The sequence below is a fragment of the Chrysemys picta genome, chromosome 14 (assembly GCF_011386835.1).
Source record: "Chrysemys picta bellii isolate R12L10 chromosome 14, ASM1138683v2, whole genome shotgun sequence".
NCBI lineage: Eukaryota > Metazoa > Chordata > Testudines > Emydidae > Chrysemys > Chrysemys picta.
In genome coordinates this window covers 44,839,763-44,861,659 of record NC_088804.1, presented here as the reverse complement: position 1 = coordinate 44,861,659, position 21,897 = coordinate 44,839,763, and the positions used below count along the sequence as shown (strand labels likewise).

The 21,897-nt window shown below is 52.5% G+C and overlaps 1 protein-coding gene across 6 annotated transcripts in view; it reads right to left on the bottom strand.

Annotated features, from left to right (window-relative positions):
- Window positions 1-4,462: 4,462 nt before the first annotated feature.
- ZNF821 (zinc finger protein 821) overlaps window positions 4,463-21,897 on the bottom strand; it is a 19,458-nt gene continuing 2,023 nt past the window's right edge. For 2 of the 6 annotated variants that reach the window (XM_065567712.1, XM_065567714.1), the window contains 6 exons: window positions 19,716-19,805; window positions 8,651-8,776; window positions 8,336-8,484; window positions 7,168-7,272; window positions 6,187-6,353; window positions 4,463-5,373 (listed from right to left, as the gene is read on the bottom strand). In XM_065567712.1, the coding sequence (XP_065423784.1) occupies window positions 4,725-5,373; window positions 6,187-6,353; window positions 7,168-7,272; window positions 8,336-8,484; window positions 8,651-8,776; window positions 19,716-19,805 (1,286 nt within the window). In that variant the 3' untranslated portion in view covers window positions 4,463-4,724. Of the gene's footprint in view, window positions 5,374-6,186; window positions 6,354-7,167; window positions 7,273-8,335; window positions 8,485-8,631; window positions 8,777-13,679; window positions 13,795-19,715; window positions 19,806-21,803; window positions 21,892-21,897 lie in introns of those variants that run through there. The other 4 variants (XM_065567713.1, XM_065567716.1, XM_065567715.1 and 1 more) reach the window with 4 other exon arrangements.

Here is a 21,897-nt window from a genome sequence, read left to right as displayed (position 1 = left end):
TCTGGGAAAGCTTTTAAATGCTGTGGCTGGATCTTATTTTATTTTAAAGTTATATTTCAAGGACACAAGGGACCATTATGATTATTTCATCTGACCAGCTGCATAATGCAGGCCAAAAAATTTATCCCCCCATGATTCCTGTGACAGGGACAGTGCTGGTTGAGTGAGAGTATGTGTTTTAGAAAAACATCAGTCTTGCTGGGAAGACATCAAATGATGAAGACTCCACCATATCCTTTGGTAAACTGTCCCATTGGTTAATCCCACTCACTCTTAATTTGTGCCTTATCTCTAGTCCGAGTTGGTCTAGCTTCGACTTCCAACCACTGGGTGTTTATACCGCTCTCTACCAGGTTAAAGAGCCCTCTAGTATCAAGAATGTTCTCTGCATGTAGGTATTTACACACCAAGATCAAGTCACCTCTTAACCATCTCTTGGATAAGCAAAATTGAACTTCTTAAGACTTGCTGTAAGGCCATTTTTCCCAGACCTCAGATCGTTCTTGCAGCTCATTTCTGAGCCCTTTCCAATTTGTCAGGATGAGTCTAATAATGGTCTAACTGATGCTGTATGCAGTGGGTAATGACACCTCCCTCTTTCTACTGCATATTTTCTGCTCTACGTTTTGTATTAGCTCTCTTGGCCACTGAATTGCCTTGGAATTTTCTGTTCAGTTGGTTTTCACCATGACTCTTCAGTCCTCTTCAGAGTCTCTGCTTTCTAGATACAGTCCCACATCCTGTACATGTGACCTACATTCTTGTTCCTAGAAGTTTGACCTTGCATTTTAATACAGCCCGATGCATGTTGTTTGAATAAGCCTAGATTCCCAAGTGATCCAAATAGTACTGTAGAACTGGTCTGTCCTTATTGTTTACCCTCTGCCAATCTTTGCCACCCCTAAACTTCACCAGCACTGATTTTATTTAGTTCTTCCAGATCACTGAGAGAGTAAGCATGGGCCCACGCTCTTGTCAAACCCCTGGACTGGGGAGACTCACTCCACCACAGACTTCCTGTACGAACTTATGCCAGTCACTTTGTTTCTCAGTCCCCTTCTGTACGAAGGGGATAATCCCACTGTCCTACCTCACCGAGGTGTTTGTGAAACTAAATACCCTGAAGCCTGGAAGGTGCTCAGATACTACAATGATGGAGGCTGTATAAGTATCACAGATAAAAACAGTGTGTAGCATTGGACCAAGGCTAGATTGCTGGGGGATCCTCCTAGATTAGAAGCACTTGAAAATAAATTTTTTTTTCTTCAGATTTTCTCTCTTGTTGGGTCCTGACCCCGCACTGACTCAACATGTGGAACGTTCTGCTCTGAGGAGTCCCGCTGAAGTCGTTCCAGGCTGAACAGCCTTACTGTTGGACAGATGCATAAGCAAGTCAGTCCTTGCAGCATCAGGGCCTTGATATTTGAATCTTTTCGGCAAGGAAGAGTGACTATGCTGCTGTCAAAGCCCAGCCTAAAACGTCTTAAAAACTCACTAGGTCCCGTTGCAGTAGTTGAGGGTGTTATGTGTAGCTATAGTGGGTACAAAGTGTTCAGCCAGATGTGACTTTCACGTTGATACCTCTTTAAGACTCACCAAATTTGTCCATATAGGAGCCTGCTCTTTACTGTTGCTACATTCACCTGCAGTTGCTTGAGGAGCAGCGGTGGGGTTTGCAGCATGCGCTAAAGGGGTGTGGACTTTTCACCTTCAACATTACAAAAAGGTCAATTTATTGGAAAAGTTTTGAGGAAAACCAGTTCTGCCCTCTGAACTGAGGCTGAAAGTCTTTGACTATTCTGTTGTCATCCTTTTTTTTCCCCCCCTCCCTGGGGACAGTGGGACCTTGAAATCTGTCAGGTGCATAGTGCTCATGTTGGAGGAAAGCCCCAGCCATGGTTGAGAAGTGGGCTAATGAAGCAAGATCTGTGAGCACACTGACTAGCATTTGCTAAGACTTTTCCTGATCCCCTGGCCTCGCAATGCATTTGGGTGTGTGAGAATGAAATGCACCACCTCTTTAAAAAACAATCTTAACCAGACTAAGGAATCGGGGTGAGAACTCTTCTAGCTCAACTGTGGCTCCACTATGCAACTTCCACATTTTCATTTACAAAAATCTTAGTTTTTGTTGCCAAGATACAATATAACAGGAGTGGCCAAACTTACTGACCCTCCAAGCTGCCTATGACAGTCTTCAGAAGTCCTAGACCCGGGGCTCGCCTGCCAGGCTCAGGGCTTCTGCTGAAGGCCTGAGCCCAGTACGCATCCCCGCAGGCCTGAAGCCCCAAAACCCCACCCCGCAGAGACCATGTGTGGTCACGTGCCCACCCGGATTTTTGCCAGGGTTTGCTGGCTCTGCTCGGTCATGTGGTGCTGCTGGGTCCTTCCTGCATGGCAGTTGCTGGAGCTGGCAAGCTGGGAGTTGCAGCCCTGGGGAAAGGCCAGGCAGCGGCAAACAGCTGTGAGGTGCAGGGAGAACTGCTGCTTTTACTGTTGCCTCTCCTCGTGGAGCTAAAGCCGCAGCCCCCTCCTTGCAGCTCCCAGCTGTTTGCTGCTGCCTGTTCATGCAGAGCTAACATTTGAGAGCTACAGGGAGGTTCCCTAGAGGGTGAAAGGGGGTGTGTGCCTGGGAGGGGATGACTCAAGCTGGGGGGGGGGCAAAACTTTAGATTGTAGGCCCCTGGCAACAGCAGGCACTAGTCGTCCTCTGGCAGACGCTCCTAGCCCCACCACCTGCTGCAAGGCAAAAGCCCCGAGTTCCTCCCCTTCCCAGGCTGATAGGTGGAGAATGATGTGAGGGAGGGGGGCTCCATGAGCTGCACTTTAACTGTAAAGGAGCCACATGTGGCTCGGAGAGCTGCGGTTTGACCACTCCTGCACTATAACCTAAGGTACATAAGAATAAGAACAGCCATACTGGGTCAGACCAAAGGTCCATCTAGCCCAGTGTCCTGTCTTCCAACAGTGGCCTGTGCCTGGTCCCCCAGAGGGAATGAACAGAACAGGGAATCATCAAGTGATCCATCCCCTGGTGCCCATTCCCAGCTTCTGGCAAACAGAGGCTAGGGACCCCTTTCCTGCCAGAACTAAGCACAGTAACACTAAAACAGATACACGGGGGTTACCATCTGCTCCTCTGCTCTAATGTGGTACATTTCCCTGTGCAGCCCAACGTGACTTTAGCCTTTGTAGTTGCTGTATAACAGTGTTTAGCTATATCTCTGCCCACTCTCAGCATCAGTGCTCCTCATTTTCTTCCTCCCAGGGTGTACCTGTGTTTCAGATTATTTCCCCCAAATGTATGAGCTGCATTTTTAATATGATAAATCTCATTTGGTTATTTCCTGCCCATGTTCCTAATCTCCAAAAGGGCACAGAGAAATTCTCTGTCCTTTGTGGTATCTACACATTTAGCATGCTTTCCACTAAAGTTTGTACAAACGATTCCTTCTGAACCTTTTACCATGGGCCTGTCTAATCTGTGTAACACTTTATTTTGCACAAGATGACAAATTACTCCACATTAATAGTGCTGTGAGACTACTGGACAAAGTGAGCTTCTTGTGAAATAAAGAAAAATGCTAACAGAAAATAACACAAAGAGGTGGTGGTATTGCTCCCCTAAAGTCACGTGCTCTCATGGATGAAGCCCAGGGTTAGGAAGCAGGAGCTCAGTTCCTACCCCTGCTGCTGACTGGCCTTAGTCTGCACATACAGCACTTCACAGACCTTAATCAGGCCCATTTTATAGATGGGGAAATTGTGGTGCAGAGGTGAGGTGACTTGCCCATGGTCACAGCATGTCAGTGTCAGAACCAGGGTTTGAAGCCTAGTCTCATGTTTAGGTCCTAGCCTGGTCCACTGGAGCAGAGCATCACCTCGGAGGTGGTACCCCGGCTGTGCAACAGGAGCCCCCTCTATTTCCCTGAAGTTTCCACCATGCTCCGTGTCTGTCAGCTTCTCCAAGGCAAGGTACAGCCTCTGAACTCCTCCCCGGTCCACAAGCAAGTCCCCCTCCACTCTTGCCAGGCTGCTTACAGAGGAGCAGGTTACCTACGGTTGTTCCCTTTCCCCACCCTGTCTGTGAGGCCGTCTGCTTAAAATGAGTTCCTAGGAGCCAGAATGGACTCTTCTCCTAGCATGTCACGAGTGCTACTGGAACCCAAGGGCAGTCACAACACTACCGGGGTTAGTGCGGCTACAGCCCCCGTCCTTTTTACAGACCCCACGGGTGAATGACTTGCCCTGTGCTGTGGCCAAACAAAGTCCTCTATCCCACTACTCGTGCCGCTAGAGACCCCCCCACACACACTATCCAGATGGATTTTGGGGTGGAATGGAGGCCCAGGCTGCCCTCCCTTTGGGAAAGGCTTTCCACCTGCGGTTCCTTTCTGCAGCAGCCAGCTACGCTACAAGGGTCCAAGCCCAGGAGGAAGCAACAGCCATGGAAGGTGACTCATTACACATAAAATTAATTTATTTTCCCTCTGTTCATCGGCTGTGGCTCGGCCACTGGAGCAGACTGTATCCCGACAGCCCGCTCTCACCAGTACTGCCTGAGCAGACGCCTCCCAGCTCCATTCCCATGTGCAGCAGCAGCCCAGATCTGCCTGTTGTGGGAGGAGTGGGGGCGGGGAGGGTCAGTCAGGTGCCAGCGGCAGAGGCCAGGCTGCTGGCGTCCTGTGGGCCACGTGGAGCCGCAGCGGTGGTTGGGCTACAGCTCAATGCAGCGTGCTGTTGCTCTGCTCCTCGAAGGCCATCTTGCCCAGCAGTTGGCTTTCCAGCTCCACATTGCTCACTGGCAGCTGGAAGAAGTTCATCTCGGCTGCCAAAGCAGCCATGGCAGAGGGGTCCTGGCCAAACTGGGCCCGAAGCATCATGTCCATTTTCTCCAGGCGCCGCTTGAGCCTCTTGGCCTCACGCTCCCGGATGAGCCGAGCCTGCCGCTTCTCCGGGGTCTCATTAGCACGTTTCAGTCTCATGGCCTCCCGGTCCCTCTGCAGCCGCCTCGCCCGCTGTTCATCTGTCTCTTGCATGCGCTGCAGGCGTTTAGCCTCTCGGTCCCGCATGCGCCTCACCTCCCGCTCCTCTGGCGTCTCGTTGTCCCGCCGGCTCTTCTTGGCCGTGCGCTCCCGCTCCAGGCGCTGAAGCCGCACTTCCAGTGGCTCGTTCTGCCGGCGAAGCGCCCATTTGCGCACGCCAGGAGCCTGTGCCTCCAGCAGCTTGCGATAGGCAGCACAGTTGTTGCACACTAGGAGGATGCCCGCAGGATACACAGGGGCGTTAAAGGCAACGTCCTCCTCAGCACCGGAAGGGCCCTCGCTGTGCGGGGTAGGCAAGGAATCTGCTAGCACTTCTGGCAGTTTCTCACTGGAAAGCAGAAAGAACAGAATCAAGGATCTCCGGCTGACACAGTGTGCCCTGCAGGGAGCCGCCCGCACAGGGGAGAGGCAATGGCCCAGCCACTAACAGCCCACGATAGTGGTGTGCATCAAGGGCTTTGGTGATGTTAACATACCTGGACACATTTGCCAGGAGCACCCACGTAAAGGGTGTGGGGACAATGTCAGCAATGAATTAAGGCTGGGGAGACTGAACTCAGGAATTACCCAGTTAGCCGCTCAGATGCTCCAGCCCTGGCACCTTTGGATTTCATGCTTCAGTTGTAATTCTGCTACTGAACAGCTCATCCATCAGAGCCAGGGTTACCTGAGTCCAGAGCCTGAGAGCCACCTGCCCCGCCCGGAGACTCAGTGCCCACGACGATTCCTCCAGCAAGGACAAAGGGCAGGGGAACACCATGGGACTGAGCTTGGCTCTAGTGCTCCACCAGACACTGGAATTTCTAGAGTAAAGGAAACAACACTGCTTTCCTGCAGGGCTCTGCGTGGCTTGGGCTAGGACTTAGGGAGCCAGTTCTAGACAGCATGGTCAGGGAGTTCTAGCCCTGAGCACAGACTCTGGATCTGCCTGTGGCGAGGGACAGCTGGAAGTAGGCTCCCTTGGGGAATAGTTCCAGCTCTCCCGCAAGTGCAGGGTAGCAGTAGTTAATGTTTTACTCCAGTCTCCAAAGGCTGAGGTGATCAATCCGGTGGCTTCACCTGAAGCAGCCCTGCTAATTGTGACTCTCGGGGCCTGACATGTCTGCATGCAACCCCAACCGAAGCGGGAGGAAAGTCTCACCTGTTGAATGTGGCATGGCTGGTGAAGCGCGCCCCACACACTGCACAGTTTGACAGTTGGTCCTCTGAGTGGATCAGGAGGTGTCGCCCCAGGGACCCTGGGGAGCTGAGAGCTCTGCCACACACCGGACACATGTAGCTCTTGGCGCTGACCACAGCTGCAGTGTGCTGCAAAACAAGCCCTAGGTTTTCAGTGACCAAACTGCCCAGAAAGCCTGCTCTGCCTGTTAAATGCTTGGTGGGTATGGAGAAATCTTTCAGCTCCTCCCCGTGGTTTGGTACTTGGCTTGCCTCTGTTGCTACCACCAGAACCTTTGTCTGTAGGTTCCCGGGCAAAGCCCAAGTCCTTGAGAATGAACTGCAGTGGTAGGCATGTTGGTTATGGGAGGTGAAGCTTGTTTACGGCTGCATGTCAGTGCATGAGGAGGCAGTTAGGGCTCAGGCCCTTGGAGCGGAAGGGCCTGGACAAGTCTACTTGCAGTATTCACTGCTGCAGCTGAGGGAGCGCTTCCTCTGTGTAAAGCGTGATCGAGCTCACTTAGGGAAGGTGCCTGCAAACATGTGCATGCAAAACCGCCTCACTGTAACGGCAGCTGGGAACTGAGACTGGGTTAGAATGGGTTTCTGTGCCTAGTTTGAAAACAGATGGAGATTCCCAACCGGGGCTGAAATTAGCTGAGGTCAGCCCCTAGAGTTGTGAGACGGGGCGTGGCAGAGAGGCCACGTTCCAGAGCGCTTGGCTGATTCTACTATTCTGGTTTGCAGCGTCTACAGTCATCTTCAATTACTTTCCAGCTGGAAATGTGTCTTTGCTACTGACAAAATCAGAATCAGGATAACCCCACAGTCCCTCCTCCAGTGTCAAGTCTGAAGGTGGGGCCAGCAAAGGGCTCCTCCAGGTCCTTCTATCACTTCAGTTCCTTTCACCCCGAGAGAGGGCTGAGCCCTGGTTATCTAAGTTCATCAGGAAGACGTCTCCTACCTGGTACACGTGAGCAATGAGCTGCTCTCTGCTCCCACATTCCAGCTGGCAGAGCGGGCACTGCGACAGTCCCAGCATGGGGCCTGTGTTCAAATCCTCAGTCACCTAAGAACAAGGAGAAGCCAATTCAGTAAGAGTCAGGAAAAGAGATTTCCTTCTCGCAGCCCACCCCACTCTCACGTGCACTGCAGCAGGACACTCCATAAACCCTTCTGCCTCACATCACCTCACTGCCTGCACAGCTCGGACAATATGCCTGACCTCGCTGCATTTTGACCTGGGTCCTTGGCAGTGCGGGACTATTCCCAGCTCCTCTGTGCAAACAGGAGGAAAAAGCCGACCTCACGCAGAGCTTCTATAGCCCACAAGGCAGAAGAGTCAGAAGCGCCATGGAGTCCACAGGTTTCTTGTGGGCACTGCATAGGGTCGGCTTTTTCCTCCTGTTTGCATGGCGGAGGCACTGGAACAGTTCCCCCACTGCCAAGGACCCAGGTCAGCGAGGAGTGAGGTAGGCCATGTTCTCTGACCTGTGCCAGGCAGACAGGTGGTACAAGGCAGAAGAATTGGACATGGAAGACACTTGGGATTGGCTGACAAGGTGAGCGAGGTAATATCCTCACCCACCCTGTCTCTCTCATATTCTGGAACCTAGATGGCGCTAACTGCATGGCCTGCGTGGCAATCAACAGCAAGGGTGGATGGAAGTGGATCAGAGAGACAGCAGAGGACTCCGTCCAGTGCCATGTCCTGGGAGTGGCTCACTTGAGCAGCTGTAGTTCAGATTCCCTCTGCCCCCCCTTCTGTCCCCTACCACAGAGCGGCTGCTCCTGGCAGTCCAAGAGCTCCCAGAACAGTAGCCTACATGCCTTGGCCCGTGTTTGGAGAAGGCAAGATACATAGCACCACTCCCCATAAGAAAACTGAGCCAGACCTGAGTAGGTGCCCAAGCACCTCCATTGGGGGCAGGGATAGCTCAGTGGTTTGAGCATTGGCCTGCTAACCCCAGGATTGTGAGCTCAATCCTTGAGGGGGCCACTTGGTCCTGCTAGTGAAGGCAGGGGCTGGACTCGCGGCCCGTTCGGGGTCCCTGCCAGCTCTAGGAGGTGGGATGGGGTATCTCCATTCTGGGGCGCGGCCAGAACGTACTGCAAGGCAGTGAACCGCTTGCCTCATTTGCTCCAATCCGCTGGTTTCCAGCTACAGGCTGCTCTGCAGTTTCGAATTCCTTTTTCACTTTCACCATTGTGCCGTCCTCCTCAGAGGTGTGCGAAGAGACTTCGTCCTGCGTGGTCTCCTCTTCCTCCCCCTCGCTGTCGCCTGGAACACACAAACCAATCACTTGGGGCCCTACGCAGCAGCTTCAGGCCAGCCCCGAAAACAGTCCATAGCTACAGGACTCATCAAAGTGTACACCCACCCTGCACCCTCCAACCCTTCCCCCAGTCAGTCTCCTCCATCCATTACCCGAAGGTGCTGAACTCACTGCTGCTGGAGTCTTGATCCTGCAGCTGGTGAATTGTTGGCCGCTGGTCTCCAAAGGCTCCAGGAAAGTCACTTTTCATCATGGCCTGGCGGGCTTGCTCCTCCAGGCCTGCGAAGACCTGCTCCCCTAGCAGCCACAAAGACAGAACAGTCAGAGGCTGTGTTTCCAGCGCACTCTTCAGCATGTTCACCAGGAGCGACATTCAGGCACCAAGCTGCTCAGACACACCTGCTCTTATCAGCCTCAAGCAAGAATCTGTTGAAAGCTCTGCACTGTCCTGCCCCAGGGCACCAACACCCTTGTGCCTGCTTAGCATGGGGCTAATTGTTAGAAGCTGGTAGTGACAAACTCCTGCCCCCAGTCACCCCTCCCCACCAAAAACACACTGCACCCTGCCCATCCTCTCCCTAGATCCCCGGCCTGGCGCACAGAGCCGGTAGAAACCCTCTTCTAGCCCAACGTATGCTCACGCCACAGCCAGATGGGCCCGACAGAGCGTGCTTTCACCACATGGCCACGCTGCCAGCAGGGGGACTGATGTAAATCATTGGTTTTTAATCTTGTTTTGTATTTGTAATTAATTTTTTTTAAAAGAAGGTTGATTCTCAGTGGTTGGTAACCATTAAAACATGTTGATTTGCAGCTAAATGTAGCTGTTCCACTAGATTCGGCAGGTTTCTGCGAAGCAGCAGGATGTGCTCTCTTTACACACATTTAAGCAATTTTACAGCTTAGTCAGATTCTGAATGGTTACACGTTTTATATTTTGTTAGCAAATGGCAAGTGCTACACTTCCTGGGTGATCTGTTTTCCTGGTGAGCTGTGTCAAGCTGCATTTGGATGGAAATTGGAATGCAATTACAAATGCACAGACTCAGCATTGTGACGCTGTTCTAAAAGACGCCGCATGTCCAGGGGGGATTATTTTGGGGAAGTGCTGTGGCCTGTGTTATGCTGGCGGTAAGACTACTTGAGCACCGAGTCCCCTCTGGCCTTGGAAGATAAGACGTTGTTTCTCATTAGCTAAACAGAACTACCTGAAATGTGCTAGATACGCCGGGAACAATGAATTTCTCAAACCCTGTTTGGCATCTCCACTGGGTCTATGCAAGGCCGTATTAGCGGCAGTTACTGCAGTGACCTGACCGGGGCCCAGAGCCACAAAAGCACTTACATGCCTAAGCCTCAGGGGGACCTGCCCAAGTGCCGGGTTTGGCTCCACTGTGATCCACAAAACTCCCATCAAACTTTGTAGGTGCCTAAACTCACTTGGCACCAAAGTCTCTGCCTTGGGGCATGTGCACTGCTATCTCCCACTAGGCGTCTGGGTGCCTGTCTCACACCCAGCCCCAGGGCATTCCATGAACCGGGGGAAGAGAAAGGACTTGCACAGGGCTCTGCCACCGCTCCAGATAGCGCTCTCACCGCTGAGCTATGGGTTATTCTGATATGAGGATGACTTGGTCGCCACAGATACTCCAGCAAGAGCATGGGAATGAGAGAGCTAACAGACCCTGGGCCACGCCCCCTGCTCCGATCACTCTTTCAGTATTTCTCCCCCACCAGTCTCCATTTTGTGTGACACCATGAGGTGCCTACCTCATTCCCGCAAGAAACCCCTTCAGCACCGACACTGCCTGGCTGCAGGGTTCTGTTCCTGGCTCGCTAGCTGCAGCCTGGGCTGAGGCACTTTTCTCCAAAGAGGGATGGGGGCTTAGCACACACCCTTGCGCATCGCCCTTAGGCAGCCCCTTGCCTGGTGCGCTGGCTTCTGGGGCTCCCGTTCTTAGGCCTCTCTCGCCCCATGCATTGTATAGAGGCCCCAGCACCTAACTCAGCTCTACGGATCGCAGCCTTGGTCCTGTGCAGCGTGACAGTGTTGCAACCTCTCTGTCCCATTGTGAATCCCACCCATGGTGCTTCCCTGCCACAACTCTAATGGTAGCCAGGTGCCTAAACACCTTGAGGATCTGGGCATCTGGCCTTCAAGATTTCAGAACCAGTAGCTCTCACCCACTCACACCTTATTTCTATTCATTGACTGGACGAGGAAAACAAACTTTCCTGCCAGTTCAACTCCGAGCTGGTGCTCAACTTTGAAGTCACTGAACGGAACTAGCTGAATAAACTGAAATGAAGGAAATATTCTCTCTGCACCTGTAGATGAGGCTGCTGCTGTCAGAAGCTAGGTTAGCATTAGACTCTGGTTCCCCATGCTTAGCCAGCAGCTGCTGCCAGTTCAGGGATAACTTTCCTTAACAGCTCGGCAGCAAACAGATACGGCTTGAATGCTTTTTATTGGATTTCAACTATTTGAGTAGGTTATTGTAAATTTAGGCCTCAATATACGTTATCATAATTCAAATAGAGCTTTTCTTTTAAAAAATAAACCTATTTAAATGCAAAATCTAACAAAAATAATATTTTTTTAAACGAAGGATTGATTTTTATCCACCCTGATTATCTGACAAAAAATGTGCAAAAATGGAGTGAAGGTTGAGATTGCATATCAGTAATTTAGGGTAAAAGATGTCACAATAATGTTGTAATTAGCCCCAAATCAGGCACTATAAGCTCAGACGTTCAGAGTTAGGGTTACTATAAAAGAACACCACCCATGATAAGGTCTGGAAATGCTCTGGTAGGTCCCGACACAACTTTAACTTTGCCCTGCAGTGACCCTATGCAATGATCAGACCATTCTCATAAGTGCTTTTTAATGCTTGAGATCACACATTAGATTAAATCAGTGGCTCTCAACCTTTCCAGATGACTGTACCCCTTTCAGGACTCTGATTTGTCTTGCGTACCCCTCCCCCCCCCCTGCTTAAAAACTACTTGCTTACAAAATCAGACATAAAAATACAAAAGTGTCACAGCTCACTGTTACTGATAAATTGCTAACTTTCTCATTTTTACCATATAATGATAAAATAAATAAATCAGAATATAAATATTGTACTTACATTTCAGTGTATAGTATACAGAGCAGTATAAACAAGTCATTGTCTGTATGAAAGTTTAGTTTGTACTGATTTCGCTAGTGCTTTTTATGTATCCTGTTGTAAAACTAGGCAAATATCTAGATGAGCTGATGTACTCCCTGGAAAATCTCTGTGTACTCCCAGGGGTACATATACCCCTGGTTGAGAACCAGTGGATTAAATAGATTGATTGTTAAAGACACATGATATTTTCTCTTGTTTATCCCCCTTCATGGTGTCACTAGGGGGCAGAGTTAAGGTTATTTGGGTGCCTTACCTGTGCACCCAAAACTTAACATGTTTAGCTGTCGCTTAAATTTAACCCAAAGTCTGAATTTCCTGGGTTTATAATGCCTGATTTTAGGGTAATTACAACATCCCTGTATATGTATTTTACCCTAAATTACTGTCATGCACCGTAACATGAGACCTTAACTCCATTTTAATCTAGCTTTTGTCTGTGAATTTCTTTGTTAAATTATTAAAAAGTTCCAAACCCAACAAAAATGCTACCATGGGATATTTCTAATGATTTGAAGTTGTTGTTGTTATTCTAACTAACCTCTCAGGCCAGATTTACGGGTGTGCTCTGGCTGCTTTACCTCACTAGAGAGCAGTGCAAAGCAGCTGGAGCACAGTGGCTGGTTAAGCTGCGCTTCCAGCTTCTTTGCATTGTCAGAGCAGCACAAAGCAGCTGGAGTGCACACCCGAGTGTTCCCCCCCATCCTGTTTGCTACATTCTCCTATCCACACATGCCAAATTCATCTTCCCTGCAGTCCACCACATGCCCCCCCACCCAAACTCCTGTGTTTTCCTGTCCTCATCAGTTCGCCCTCCTAGCCTCTCAGCTGAGTAGATTTGATGTAACAGGTAGCTTTTGAAAACAAATATTTAGCACTGTCATTCTTTGTGTTATTCTTCATACCTGAAAAATTATCCTGCTAAGAAACTCATACACAGCTCCCCTTTTCAAAATGGCCTGTTCCCAACAGGACTGAGGACACTGGCTGCCCTTAGCAAATATGGTCACTGCCATCCTTTGTTCCCAATGGAAGTGAAGCCAAGCTGCCCTCCAGGAAAATGGTGACTCCCCATACTATCAGGTGGCAAAAATGCTAGGCAAGGGTAGGCATTTGTGCTAAGGACAGCCTCAGTGAGAACAATGGGAGATACTGGCCATTTTGAGAAGTGTATCTTAATTGAGGGCATGTCATGGCCTTAGTCCTACTGAGAATAGGAGATGGCAGCCATGCTGACATAGGGCAGTTCTTTGATTCATCAGCCTCTCTGTACAGAGAACATTAATCCCACACAAACTACTCATTGCCCCAGACCATGCTTCAGCTCTCTGCCAATCTTGTGCAGATTTCAAGCTGAGATTGTTTGGGATGAACAAAAACCTGACATGAGGCGTTACATTTTTCAAGGGACTAATATTTAAATCCATTTTAACCCAAATTAATTGTTGGCTTTATTTGTAAATACTCAGGAAATTCAGTAACAACTCAGAGTAAATGCTGTACTTTTGGAGAAGATGCACTGTACATAAAGAAATTTAAGTGCAAAACTCGCTTTAAATCTGAAGCTATGGCTGGTGCCCCCATAGTTAAAAAACTTCATTGGATTAGCCACCAGCATAAGTATCAATGACAGAGCATGTCCATATTAGGCAGCTGTTTCACTTACTGTTTTGTCCCACGTCCACACTTGCCCTGCATTCTCACTACCTATCCCACAGTCCCTGGCATGCTTGATGAAGCCGTGAGTTGTGAGAGTTCAAAAAGCCTTCAGCAATTCCAGGGGAATTATGGGAAAGGAGGTCAAATTCCCATAATCCCCTGGTAAATTCCCAAAAGCCTCTGGTTGCCAGCATAATTTCCTAATTCTTTTGTCAGAAATGGAGCCAAGGCTGCACACTCAACAAGGAAGGTTTCTCCTGGAGTTTTTAGAAAGCAATTACTAGGTGTGTGAGGCAAGATAGCAAAGGATAGTGTGGTGGGGCCTGTGTCTGAAAGCAGCAGTTCCCAGTCACGTACACCCTCACCCAGTGGATGATTCCAAATAGTGCTGGAGAAGGATTTCGATTGGGTGGAGTGCTGCTTCTGTCCTTTTGGGTCCCAATCTCAACCTCAGACTGGCAGGACCAAGGTACGAGAGACCTGAGGCAAGCAGCAAAGAATGCAGAATTTCAGCACTTGTGGGGAGCTGGTTCCAACAGATTATGAGCATAAGATCCTCATTCTCCTATGGTAAATTGCTCTCCTGGATTATTACTAGTGAGCAGGGAACCATGCTAGACTCGTATGTCTGTGGGGGGCAGCAAGAGTATGAGAGTAAGGTGGAGAATGTACCAGAGATCACTAAAGGAGTCAAATAATTAGGGTTCCTATTCCTATAATCAGGCACTATTGGTGGGACATGTCCCTCCCAGCCTAGTCCATGGGGATGCGGGCCTTGCCGTGGGGTCCTGAACACGTACGTAATGTGACTGGGCCAAGTGTGTGACATCAGGATTCTCCTAAGCACAGGGCTTTGCAGGAGTGTGCAGAGAGGGACTCTTCCTATGAATAATATCAACCTCAGTCTCCATGAGTGATGTCGTGCTAACAGCTGCCTGCTGCCTTTCTGCAGATCACATGTGAAACCCAGGTGGTTACTTGCAGGAGCAGTGGAGGAAGGAGGCAGCACCACTCCCAGCTGGACTAGCCAGACAGTCATCGCAGTGCTGCAGACTCTCAGCATTCTGCCCATATCACACAGTCCAGGAGCACATGCATCCTAAGTGCCTGTGTGGAACTGGGGAGAGGGAATTCAATGTTACGCTACTTTTTTAGACCCCTCATTAAGCTCCTACCCTATTACACTGACCTAGCCTCTTAGGGGACTGATGGAGAAGTGCGCTGTTGGGGTACAGACAGGCCAGACGCACCAGTCCAGAGACTTGTGATGTGGTGGTGGTGTGCATTCCCTTTGGCAAAGGAGCACGAGGAGTGGCTTGTGGGGATAAAGGACAGTATTCTGGGTATTGAAATCACAGATGCTTTTCCACAACTTTATTAAATACAAACAAGGCTGCAGGTCTGCTGCAATACTAAAACAAGTCACCAGAGTTACACCACAACCGGCTAGAGCGAGCATGCTGAGGTTCCTGATAGTGCCTTGCTTTTGGGCTCCAGCTCTCCTTTCCACAGTCTTGTAAAAGAGCGGGGTGCCTGAGAATGGCTGTGGTGGTACAAGGCCCCAGTGGTGTTGGGCACGAGGGGAAGGCATGGCTGCCAAGACCAGATGGTGTCAACTTGGCAGGCAGTTTTTCCTGAGCCCTGCCCCTCTGGGCCCTGCCTCCTCCATTCACATCTCTCGCGCTCCGGCAAAAGCCTTACGTAAGTCCCCTGTCCTGCTCAGCCTACACGTGTTCTGAGAGGTGCCTCTTTAAATACTTGTACAAGTTCAAGGAGGGGCCAGAGTCCCTGTTCACACAGGTCTTCTCCGCACTTCCTTTTCCAGGACCTGAAACTTTCTCACCAGGGAGCTAATGCACCTGCCCATCCCTGTTCGGGCATGTCCATATGGCTGTAAAGGCACTGAAATGAAAAAAAAGAAAGGGAAGTTAATAACCACAGCAATAGCCCATCTAGCTCTCCTAGTATCAAGGGATTTGGTACAAGTGACCATTTATGTTCAGTTTGGAACTGAAAGCGAGGCGCTTTCTTCCTCCACCCAGAGATGTTAAAGATATAGCAGAATTCACACCCCACTTATAAGAATATGGGTGGGTGGGGAGGGAGGATTAACGTGCTAATGAGATGAAGGGAATGGGGCCAGGAGGTGGTCACTGGAATCCAGCTAGCAAAGATTACTTATTGCAGAACATCAAAAACATCATTTTGCAAAGGGTCCTGGGCACAAAAAGAAAAGCAACATCTGAGCAGGAGGAAAAGCTTGAGCTCTGTAGCAGAACTGTTGGCGTGGATGAGAAGGGTGACTTGTCTGAATGGAGGGAGGGTGAGCTTCGGGGGCAGCTATCTCTACCACAACGCTTGACTGCAGGGTTGGATGACGGCTGGGAAAGGTTTTCAGATATTAATCCTGAAAATTGGGAGAAAATAAAGGCTAAACTGAACTACCCCGGTATCTCCACTGGATTAAAAGAATTGCACTGCATATCTCAAATCAGCAGGGAACAGGCTGTGTACTTATATATCATGGCCTGTATTATTTTTGCATCACTTTGCAAGGTAGGATTGTTTTTCATGCATTAAATGGCAGAACAGAATGATATAAGAAACGTGTATGAATCAGTTGCCATAGTCCTGCAGGAGGGGCAGCAATACAATGAAATGTAAATGCAACGACCGTAGTACTTGATATTTGCCTACAGTAACTCCTCACTTAACACTGTAGTTATGTTCCTGAAAAATGCAGCCAGCGGCCAGAGAGAAGCGGCACTTTCCCCTTCAAAGCCAGCTGGAGAGAAGCAACGCTTTGAAGGGGAAAGCGCCACTTCTCTCCGGCCGCTGGCTGTGCGGCTGCCCCTGCTCCTCTTGAGTCCTCCAGCCTGTGCTCGCAGGGCCGCATTCTGAAAGGGGCTTTAGAGCTGCAGGCCAGGGCCCCCTTAGCCCAGGGCCCTAAAGCCCCTGCATTCCGGGTGGTCCTGTCTGCCGAGAGGGGGAGGAGGGGCAGCTTCCCCGCTTGCTCCCTCCCTCCCAGAAAGTCCTAAGCGCCACCAAACAGCTGTTTGGCGGCGGGGGAAGTGCTGGGAGGGTGGGAGGAGGTGGAGAAGAGGAACTTGTGCAACGCTCCCTTGTAAAGTCAGCCAGACAACGTTATAAGGGAGCAGTGCACAACTTTACACGCGTATGTTCCCTAATGGAGTAGCGATGTAACTTCGAAACAACATTAAGCGGGAGGACGTTAAGTGAGGAGTTACTGTACTTGAAACAACAACAACAACATTCTCACTTTTATTATGGTTTCTGTGCTCTTCTGAAGTTTTCCCCCTGCTATTCTACCCATTTGAGTGCAGCCACACAACTGAGTATTTCTGTGCTAACTGGGAAGAGCAGACCATGTAGCTAACCCTGGTCTTTCAATGAGGAGATGCCACAGTTGGGGAATAATGGTGGACTGAACTGGGCAGGCAAGGGAGGGACTTGCAGCTGCCAAATGTCCCAGTGTGGCTGAGTGAGGAGAGAACAGGGACTAGTGGAGCGGGAAAGAGGTGAACACTTCTTCCCTCTTGTGAGCCTGTATCTGCCCATTTACAATCATCAATGGCGGCGTTCAGAACATTTCAGAAAACTTCTCCAGCCCCCAACCCGCAAAATCAGACCCCGGTGGTAGATAGTACAATAAAAAGCTGCATACCTGTGGCCCAATTCCTCCTCCTCCCAAACTATCTCCGTCCCCAGGAAGAGATCCCTGTAATACGCCTGTCGTCTCCCATTCTGACTCCTCATACTGACAGTTCACCCAGTTCTTGGAGCTGATGCTCCTTGTCCGTCACAAGTGCTCTGCATGGCACTCCTGGGCTCTCTGCAGGCTGGGTGGATGGGTGAGTCCCAACAGTTCCGTGCCGCTCATTATAAAAGGGGTCAGTTTTCCATCCTGAGCTGGAGAGACTGTTATTGTCCTGGGTCATGTTGCATAGGCCTTTCAGTCCCTTTTTCTTCTTGTGGCACCACTTGCTTCTCCTGGTGATGCCTACGTCAAACAGCTGCTCAGATACCTGGTCATACATTAACGTGTTGTGTGTGAAGAAGTTCAATTGGTATCAAAGCACCTCTCCCTAGATGGATACCGGAGCCTGTATGTTAGCTTCACACCAGCTGGCACCATGTTCATATGATGGTCTCCTCTGAGACATGGTGATAGAATCAGATATTGCAGAAATAGAAGATCTTGTTCACTGTGAAAATAGTGCACAACTGAACTCCAGTGTGTGCGGTGCTATACGTACAAATTACTAGCTTCCGAATAACTTCACCCCTGTGCAGTGGAGTGCAGCGGAGTGCAGCAAACAGACCAGACAGGCCAGCTAAACACTGTGGGACAGGAGGGGGAAGGCTATTTGTACTGTGAGAGCTGTTATGTCACTCATCTCATCCACTGATCTCCCTTGACATGTGCTCAAAGCAAATCTAACCCAAATGATAGCTGTAATGCCTGTGCACTGTGTGTGTGGACGCGAGGTGTGTTACAGGCGTGCTAGGAGAGACCACACAGTGGTTAGTGCCCCAAATGTCTCTTGTGAAAACAAGGCCCAAGAGTTAATGCACCAGGCAGCAAGTCACAGCTATCCTGTGCCCAGTCTCAAACCAAACACAGAGGAATAGGAAAGTACAAATTGCCGGGCAGCTGCCAAAAGTCACCGCTGGCACCTCTGGCAATGCCACCATGGAGGCCTTCTCCTGCTCCCATGCCTCTCTTGGGCTCTTGGGGTTTTCCAAATCCCTGTGACAATCTCCCCAAACACCCACTGGCTGTGCAGAGTGCAGCATGTGTAGACTTCTATTGCCTCATTCACACATAAGGGCTTGGTCTACACTAACCCCCCAAATCGAACTAAGGTACGCAACTTCAGCTACGAAGTTCGAAGTACCTTAGTTCGATCTTACCTCGGTCCACACGCGGCAGGCAGGCTCCCCCATCGACTCCGCGGTACTCCTCTCGTCTAGCTGGAGTACCGCAGTCGACGGCGAGCACTTCCGGGTTCGACTTATCGCGTCCAGACAAGACGCGATAAGTCGAACCCAGAAGTTCGATTGCCAGCCGCCGAACTAGCGGCTGGGTATAGACGTACCCAAGGACAGCAGAGAGAAACACACAAATGCACGCAAGGTGGTAGCAACAGCCAAGAGCGGCGTTTGGTAGGACTGTTCTAGCTGCAGCATTCTGCTCTCAGTCTTGCACTCCTACCAGGCACTCCATTCGTAGCAAGGACTCCAGCCTCTCATCCCCCACTTCACAATTCTCATAGGAGATACACGAGTCTATGAGCTCAGCCGAAGCCCCAGGGGTGCGTGCAACCCCAACTATCCTTCTGGGTGGGTGACAGCGCACTCCACTCCCCGCACTCTGATGCAGTCATGCAGAAACAAGCTGGAGCTGTGCAGTGCCCCCTTTGTCACTGAAAGTTTGTGTGCCTGTCTCCTAGCTCCGTGACGGCTCACTACGTGTCTACAGTCAGTGCTGACGCACACAGTGACTGCAACTCCTGCAACAGTAACCAAATGCTGGGTGCTTGACATTGCTCGAGAAACACAGGGTCACCTCTCAGCTAACAGGGAGTGTAATCTAGGCAGTATCTATCTGGCCATGAGCCAGTTAAACTACCCATCTCATCATCATCACTGCAGGGAGGGAAACTGAGGCACAGAGTGACTAAAGCCTTGCCTTCACATACTGCAGTGGTGCCATTGTAGCGCTTTAGTGAAGATTCTCCTATGCTTACAGGAGAGCTCCTCCCCTTGGTGTCATTAATCCACCTCCCCGAGAGATGGTAGCTATGTCGACGGGAGAAGCTCTCCCACAACCTAGTGTTACACAGGAGGTTAGGTCGGTAGAACTACATCGCCTGGGGGGGGGGGGGTGGATTTTTCACACCTCTGAGCGACATAGTTATACCGATATAGGTCAGTAGGGCAGACCTGGCCCGGGTGACTTGTCCAAGGTTACCCAGTGAGTCTGTGGCAGAGCAAGGATCAGACCCAGGAGGTCCTGGCACCCAGCCATGTTCTCAGAGCACACAGCCCAAAATTTCCTTCACTGTCCAAAAGGCAGGCCGAGCCCAAAAGCCAAACACCACATTTCCTAGGGCACTTTCATCTGTGAAATGAGATGACTAAGTGCGGCTGGCATCCCCTGCACAAACACATCTACTCAGGTGTGCTGCATGTCCATGCCTAGCCTTGCCACTCATGCCAGAGCGCGGCCAGTGCCGTAACTTCCCACTCCCACAGAGCACAACTACACCACTCTGACCATTCCAACTCTACATCCCCCAATCTGTCCCCCCCCCGCCCAACTCCAGGGAAATGCGACCAGGCAAGGGTGCCGCCATAGCATGGGGCACAATACTCACAATGCACTTTATTAGGAGTGGTCTGTTTCCGACGGGACATGGTTCCCTGGCCCAGGAGCAGAGGGGTCCTTCCCTCGGCAGAGGGCTCACCTACGGAGAAGAAGAACCATCACACAAACCCACTGAATCCCTCGAAGTCCCCGGCCAAACTCACTCAGGTGGCTGGCTCTGCCCCCGGCCTTCCAAGCTAGCCCCAGAGTAAGGATCACCCCGCTGTGCACGCCGGGCTCATCCTGCAATCCCACCGGGCACCGGCTAAGTAGCCGACTGCAGACAAACTCACCCAGCCCAGCAAGGCCCCTGCTCACCGGGACAAGCAGCAACACACAGGGAACCAGCCCATCACCCCCGCAGGGACACAGACAGAACCTCCCAGTGCCATGCACACCCCCCACCCCAGCAACACTGACAGAACCAGCCCAGGGCCCTGCGCCCACCCCCAGCAACATGGACAGAACTGGTCCATCACCATCCCCACCCCAGCAACGCAAACAGAACCAGCCCAGCGTCGTGCGCCCTCGCCACCAGCATCACAGAGCCAGCACAGTGCCCCCCGCCCCCCCAGTGACACAGACCGAGCCAGCCAAGCGCCACCTGCCACGCACCCCCAGGAACAGAGACATATGGGGCACCCGCCATGCACCCCCAGCAACACAGACGGGGACAGGCCCAGCATCATCCCCCCCCAGCAACACAGACCGAACCTGGCCAGCACCCTGCACCCCCGCGACATCCACCCCCACAGTGACATGCACAGTACCGTCCCAGCACCGTGCATGCCCCCCCCCTCCGGACACAGACCGAACTGGCCCAGCACCGTGCACCCCCCCCCCCGTGACACAGACCGAACCTGGCCAGCACCGTGCACCCCCCCCCCCCCGTGACACAGACCGAACCTGGCCAGGACCGTGCACCCCCCCCCCGTGACACAGACCGAACCTGGCCCAGCACCGTGCACCCCCCCCCCGTGACACAGACCGAACCTGGCCAGCACCGTGCACCCCCCCCCCGTGACACAGACCAAACTGGCCCAGCACCGTGCCCCCCCTCGCCCCCCAGACCGAACTGGCCCAGCACCGTGCCCCCCCCGCCAGGGACCGAACCGGCCCAGCACTGTGCGCCCCCCCTCCCGGGACACAGACCGAACCGGACCGGCACCGTGCCCCCCCCCCGGACACAGACCGAACCGGACCGGCACCGTGCGCCCGGACACAGACCGAACCGGCACCGTGCCCCCGGACACAGACCGAACCGGACCGGACCGGCACCGTGCCCCCGGACACAGACCGAACCGGACCGGACCGGCACCGTGCCCCCCCCTCCCCCCGACACAGACCGAACCGGACCGGCACCGTGCCCCCCCCTCCCCCCGACACAGACCGAACCGGACCGGCACCGTGCCCCCCCCTCCCCCCGACACAGACCGAACCGGACCGGCACCGTGCCCCCCCCCTCCCCCCGACACAGACCGAACCGGACCGGCACCGTGCCCCCCCCTCCCCCCGACACAGACCGAACCGGACCGGCACCGTGCGCCCGGACACAGACCGAACCGGACCGGACCGGCACCGTGCCCCCCGGACACAGACCGAACCGGACCGGCACCGTGCGCCCCCCCCCCCGGGACACGGACCGGACCAGCACCATGCCCCCGGACACAGACCGAACCGGACCGGACCGGCACCGTGCCCCCCCCTCCCCCCGACACAGACCGAACCGGACCGGCACCGTGCCCCCCCCTCCCCCCGACACAGACCGAACCGGACCGGCACCGTGCCCCCCCCTCCCCCCGACACAGACCGAACCGGACCGGCACCGTGCCCCCCCCTCCCCCCGACACAGACCGAACCGGACCGGCACCGTGCCCCCCCCTCCCCCCGACACAGACCGAACCGGACCGGCACCGTGCGCCCGGACACAGACCGAACCGGACCGGACCGGCACCGTGCCCCCCGGACACAGACCGAACCGGACCGGCACCGTGCGCCCCCCCCGGTACACGGACCGGACCAGCACCATGCCCCCCCCGGGACAGGACAACCCCCAACAAGACGGGCGGGGGGGGGCGAGTCCGGGCCCAGCTCTTACCGGCTCCACTGCTGGGCCGGGCGGGGCTGCGAACAGACAAAGGGGCCGGCCGGACAGACCGACGGAAGGAAGGAAGATGGCGGCGGCGCGGGAG